Genomic DNA, 6,760 nt, shown 5'->3' with positions numbered 1-6,760 from the left:
TGAGATTGAAGCAAATCAACAGTCGAAAAGTGATTGGATTTGAATTGTAAATACGAGTAGATTGTGATGACACACACACATACACACACACACACACACACACACACACGCGCGCGCGCTTTAAACTTTAAACTTTAAACTTTAAATAAGCATAACTCTGCAAAAAATGATCGTATCGAAAAGTTTTTTTTTCAATTTCAAGGGTAAAGTTTATATTTACAGAAGATTTTGATAAATTTTGAATTTATTTTTTCTCCCACCCGCTGTCTTTTCAAAAATAAGGATATGTTACGTCTTCAAATAATTGCATAATTTGATACATTCTACGGAATAAAATAAATTTTTCTCGCCAATATCATGATAACCGCAATTTGGACTTTTTCATACAAATTAAAAAAAAAAAGAAAAACTTTGTGTAATTTTAACCAATGCCCATATTGTCAAACAGTTCTAGGACATTGGGGGCAGGTATGTGACGACGGTTTTGGTATGATCAATGCTGATGTTATCTGCAAAGAGCTTGGTTTCGATCTTGGAGCTTTGGAAGTTAGACCAGGTGGATTTTATGGAAATCTCGATCCACCCACAAGATTTATGGTAGATCAGTTGAAGTGTCGCGGAAACGAGACTACACTACGGGAATGCGATTTTAATGGGTAAAAATTGACTGTGTTATGTCTTATTTATTGTAATGTCATATACTGACAATCGATATTAAAATTAAAATAGCGATTATACTAGAATTGATATAGTTGAATTATTTATATTTTCGTTTTTAGGTGGGGAGTTCATAATTGTCAACCGGAAGAAGCTGTTGGAATCGTATGTAAGACCGCAGAAGACACTTGTAAGGAAGATGAATGGAAATGCGACAATAGTTTATCTTGCATACCGATTCCTTTCATTTGCGATGAGGTGGTCGATTGTCCAGATCACTCCGATGAGAGTTCGGAACATTGTGATGTAAGAAAAGTAAAAAAAGGAAGAAAAGTAAAAAAACAAAGATTTGCATACCTTTATACGATTTCGGTTTCAGGCACCGTTCGAGTTGCGCTTGGCGAATGGTAGCAGTCCTCTGCAAGGAAGGGTAGAAGTGCGTCATCACGGCGTGTGGGGTACTATGTGCGATGATGACTTCACAAATGCTACGGCAACAGTCATTTGTAGATCTTTGGGATATGGTGGTATTGCAATAGCTAAAAAAAATGGTTATTTTGGGCCTGGTCAAGGACCAATATGGCTCGATGAGGTAATACATTCGTCGCTTATATATGTATTTATTAAATTTGAAATTTCTCGCAAACAGAGATTTGTTACTCGAACAATTTCTGTTGTAAAAGGTTTTTTAATTTATATTTAAGATTGATAAATAACAATAAATATAGGTAGCATTACGGTTATTTTATTAATATCTATTCTAAGATAATTTCCTTAATTTTTTAAAAATAGGTTTTCTGTCATGGAAACGAATCGCAATTATATCGATGCGACCATAATCATTGGGGTCGACATAATTGTGATCATAATGAGGACGCAGGCGTAATTTGTTCATCTGGAGATATCAACGATACCGAAGTAAATAAAATAATACATTTTATCTGACAATGAATTGATTTTATCAATTTTTTACATTAAAAACTATTACTTGTGTGTTAGACTTCAAAATTGATAAAATTTCGTAACATTTATGTGATTTGATCTTTATTTATTTTCTAATTTCCCTTTTTATTAAGCAGCCATACTGGATAAACAGTCAAGAACATTCGGAACGAAACATTGATGAGCTACTTCCGTCAAATTGTGGCCAGCGCGCCAAAGATTTCGATGACGATGGAGATCTAATATTTCAGAAAGTAGTGCATGGCTCTGTTGCACCAAAAGGCACCTACCCCTGGCAGGTAAATTATTTTTACAAAGAAAATGTGACGTTAATTTTACGATAATTAATAAAGAATTGTCGTCATCTAGCCATCTTATATTTAATATTAAAATAAATATTGCGTCAAATATTGTGTAACGAGTGTAAAAAAGATAAAAAGAGATGATTCTTAATAAATAATATCTAGGCCAGCATTCGAGTTCGAGGGCACAGTCGATCAAATCACTGGTGCGGTGCTGTTATTATATCACCTCTACACGTACTAACAGCGGCACATTGTTTAGAAGGTTACAACAAAGCTACTTATTTTGTTCGTGCGGGAGATTACAACACGGATGTAAGTAAAATAACAGTTATCATATCGAATCAAGTTAATTGTCACGGAAGAGATACTTAAGAACATTTAATTTGCTAAATATGTTACACTTTATATCGTGTGTGACTGATTATTATTGCAGATAAACGAGGGAACGGAAGTAGAAGCCAACATCGAGGATTATTACGTGCACGAGGAATTTCGTAAAGGCCACAGAATGAACAATGACATCGCTTTGATTCTACTTAAAGGCCTCGGCATCCCGCTTGGCAAAGATATCATGCCAATTTGCTTGCCGACTGAGAATGCCGAATATTCACCCGGATTAAATTGCACGATCAGCGGATTTGGCAGTATTGAAATGGGCAAAACGGGTAAGTAAAATATTGAAGATTATATAATTATTTTAAACTGAATTTCGTAGGATGCATTAGATTCTTTTGCAGTACAATCAAAAAATTTGCGATATGGCTGGGTGCCCTTGTTAGATCAGTCAATTTGCCGAGCTGATTATGTTTATGGTGAAGGTGCCATAAGCGACGGAATGATGTGTGCGGGATATCTTAATGAAGGTATCGACACATGCGATGGCGATTCTGGAGGTCCTCTGGCATGTTATCACAATGGTACTTAATGTTGAAATAATAAACATATAACGAATGAAATTAATAAAAAATCAATGGTTCGATTGGGTAACGACAAAAATAAATTTTTTATAAATAATATTTATAAAATGCAGTTAGAGAATTACAAAAATTCATTTATGTAATATAGATTTGGTAGCAAAATTTAGAAAATATTATAAAATTTCCATATCTGGAAAGAGTATAATTTTAATTTTTTACTAAAAATTAAAGTTTGTGAATTTTACTTTAAAAAGAAAATATTAAATTTTAAGTTAAATAATATTTGTAGTAATAGTTAGTAGTAATTGTTAAAATATTTTCATATTCTTTTTTATATTAGGAGCTTTCAGTTTGTACGGGATAACTAGTTGGGGTCAGCATTGCGGCAAAGCGAACAGACCTGGAGTTTATGTTCGTGTAGCTTATTATCGTCGTTGGATCAATAAAAAAATTAGAGAATCGCTAGCAGGTAGATAAAATGTCGAAATTATAGAATTTTCGATTACACACGCATTTGCGTACTTGTTATTATTTCTCTTATAAAGAATAAAATCAAATTTTTTCAAAATTGATTTTGATTTTAAATTGGTAACTATACCAATGAATATGAATATTAACAATAATTGTAAATGATAATACTCTATATAGCCTATCGTCATCCACTGTAAATAAGATATTTTGCCAAGTATGTATATTCATATTTTTCATCCTTTTGTTAATTTATCCTGGCATTTACATGAACACCGATGTAAATACTTGCAAAATAAAACGTAAATATCGATCACAAAATAGCAATAAAAAATCAAAGTAATTCTGTTAATTTGCAGTTTATTTCGTAAGACATCTTCGTTTCTACAATAATTGTAATTGCTGATTTTCTGTGGCTTTTACATGATTGAGCCTATTTTATGTACAATAATTCCAATATATTTGATCCGATTCAAGGTGACAATTCAACGAATGGCATTTATACAAATTGAATGGAAGATGTATATGTATAGTCGCAGAAAACGATGTGTTTTCAATGTAAACTTATATATGTGACTAACATTACATTGTTATGATTGAACTATTATCAGAGTAACTGATCAGACAAAGACTAAAATTGTTCGCTTATTAAATTATTTCTTGCAACATTGATTTTCTGAAAAGACGTACAAACATAAAAACAATGTAAGTGAGAGCATTATATGCAATACATAAAATATCACGACATCAAAGAATATATTAATTCATTATAAAGTTTAGAAAAATTCTTATACTTTAACACGAAGATTGTACTGAAAATCAGGATTGCTAATTTGCAAAAATCTAAGGATTTACAAGCAGAGAAGATATACATCAAATAGTTCTACGAACATTTCTTTATTTTTCTGCGAAAACTCTAGCTAGATCGATGTTTCGCCAAGATCCTGGCAATTTAAGGATACCTTGTAGAGGTAAAAGTTTATTTCAGCTTTTCGCTTTAAAATGTCAATCTTTGATCCATCTTTGAAACGACAATTCTAATAACATTCATTGCTAAATTTATATATATGCTCGTTGCTATCGTTATTTATAGCATCGATCGATAGCAATCATCATTTTCGGTGCAATCTTTGTAGAACTAAAAGTCCAACTTTCATATTTTAGTATATATATATGTCATATCGATTTATATCATAGCGTACATCATATCAATTTTTATCTTGTTTACAATTGTTTGCAAATAAAAAGAAGTTTACAAATCATACTGGATACATGATTGTTACAATTTTTTATTGTAAGAAATGAGTGATCTTAAATAACAATCTCATCAATAAGATTTGCAGTTTGAGATTTGCCATGATATTTTTTTTTCAGTGCGTATGCAGAAAAAAGTAATTATAAAATATATTAATACATATATTAATTGTATTTGTTATAAGACAACAAATAAAGAATGAATTGCTCACAGAAATCTATAGAGGAGATATCCTATCGGTCATATGGTGCAATTACGATCTTATATCATTTAAGGGAATGTCGATCAAAAATACTTGTTTAGCAAGGAAATTAATATTAAATCTAACTTGAATTCGCTTAATTTAGGCATAAAATGGCCTGAATCTGTGTCTGAAAAATATGCCATAATGATATATATACGAAAAATATAATAATAAAATTATAAAACCTTAAAATATAATATATATGTTTTTCAAAATATTCTTGCCAGAATAATAGCTTCTTTAGAACATTATGCAATAAAGAAAAGGTTGCAGAGAATTGTAGCGCATTCATGCAATAAATCGTGAATTCTGATGAAATTTAAAGTCTCTATTTCTCAAAGTTTATTTCTCAAAGAGGATTTTCATAAATAATTTAAATTAAAAAATTGTAAAATATTGTTCCGTTATTTTAATCACACAAATTCAGGTCAAACTAACGATCTAATGACTAGATGTTAAGCAAAACTTATCGTCGTTTCCCAATAAATAATTGAGGATGAACGTACGTGTTTAAAGTAGCATTAGGCATTGCAATTTCGGATTGACCGATCCGCGAGTATGATCGTTGATATTAATCGTAGATTTCAACACGAAATGGATCCGTTTTTCGCTTTCGCTGCGCTGACTCCTAAATTCGATTACAGCCTATAATTTAAATCTAAGTAACGTACAGATACAGATATAATTATATATACACACATGATCATCTTTTTATGTACAGTATCGTTAACTACAAAATGTCAGTGTCGTTGAACGCAAGCAGAAAGTAATAAAAGATTGGGATTAAGACGTCGAAATAGTGACAATAACCGGAAAATGTTTTGTTCGATTATAAAACAGTTCTGCATCGTTGTCATATGTTCACAACGATATTCTTACTTTTGGCGAATATATTGTCTATTACAAAAATTGTACAAAATATGATAGCATGATAGAAAATTTATCGAAAACATACATAATTAATGAATAATGAACAAGAGTGATTTTGAATATAATAACAGAGGTTGCGACGGGATAGGAATTTTTTTTATGAACACGAATGATGATCATATAATCGCGCGGTATAACGTTATGAATATTGACAATGTAACACGCACGCCGCTTTAGATGGTATAATATATAGTCTTATCGTTAATAATTGATTTACGATAACGTGCATGTATAATCGTCGATTTTTTATACTTATCGAAAAGTGCCACGAGCTTGCGGCGCAACCAGATCTCGTTCGAATATTCGTGAATTATTAATAATTGAATAATATTGGACGAAGAGATAGTCAAATACTTATAAAATGGCAAGTAAACAGTGACGGATTATACTGGTCACTTATAAATTTGTAAAAATTTTAAAAAAGATGTTGTTAATAACAACAAGTTCGGCGCATGCTCATGTATTTCTTTTTTATCTAATTGTAAGTCTATTATATGTATATATTATATTATTATATTAATATACATATATATGTATATATATTATCTATAAAAAGTTTTAAAAACATTTCATAATGAAAAACGTATATTTAAGTTTGCATATGATAAGGGCATTAATAATAAAAAGACTCAATAAGTCAAGTTTTTGATAATAAATACATATAAAAGGTATGTAATAAACACACATTGATTGGGGAAAAATACATAGATAAAATGGATAATCGCACTTCATGAATAACTCGTGGCATGAGTTAATGATATCTTAATAATATATCGAGATATAGAGAATATTGAGTATTCTTTACGATGATCTGATTTGCGCAGAGCTCGCATAATTTGTCGTTTTGATCAATAAATGATACTTTCTTTGTTATGTGAAGTACTTCGTACTAACAATAAGTGCATTTCGTATCTGCTTATTATTTTTTACTTCATGTACCGAGAGAAAAACGCAATTAAAATTTCAAATTTTGCAAAAATATACGTTACTCAAGAAAGCGAGCGAGCGAGCGAGCGCGAGCGAGAGCAAGAGAGAGAGAGAG

At 30.9% G+C, this 6,760-nt stretch overlaps 1 protein-coding gene across 1 annotated transcript in view; it reads left to right on the top strand.

Annotated features, from left to right (window-relative positions):
* The window catches only part of LOC105452012, a 15,132-nt gene extending 10,579 nt beyond the window's left edge, over positions 1–4,553 (top strand). The window contains exons 14-23 of the mRNA XM_011692776.1: positions 384–656; positions 780–963; positions 1,037–1,249; positions 1,450–1,575; positions 1,734–1,898; positions 2,067–2,216; positions 2,338–2,569; positions 2,642–2,821; positions 3,162–3,290; positions 3,767–4,553. Coding sequence (XP_011691078.1) covers positions 384–656; positions 780–963; positions 1,037–1,249; positions 1,450–1,575; positions 1,734–1,898; positions 2,067–2,216; positions 2,338–2,569; positions 2,642–2,821; positions 3,162–3,290; positions 3,767–3,801 — 1,687 coding nt within the window. The 3' untranslated portion in view covers positions 3,802–4,553. The remainder of the gene's footprint in view (positions 1–383; positions 657–779; positions 964–1,036; positions 1,250–1,449; positions 1,576–1,733; positions 1,899–2,066; positions 2,217–2,337; positions 2,570–2,641; positions 2,822–3,161; positions 3,291–3,766) is intronic.
* Positions 4,554–6,760: the final 2,207 nt, after the last annotated feature.

The sequence above is a fragment of the Wasmannia auropunctata genome, unplaced genomic scaffold (assembly GCF_000956235.1).
Source record: "Wasmannia auropunctata unplaced genomic scaffold, wasmannia.A_1.0 LD336039.1, whole genome shotgun sequence".
NCBI lineage: Eukaryota > Metazoa > Arthropoda > Insecta > Hymenoptera > Formicidae > Wasmannia > Wasmannia auropunctata.
This window is presented reverse-complemented; position numbering and strand designations above follow the sequence as displayed.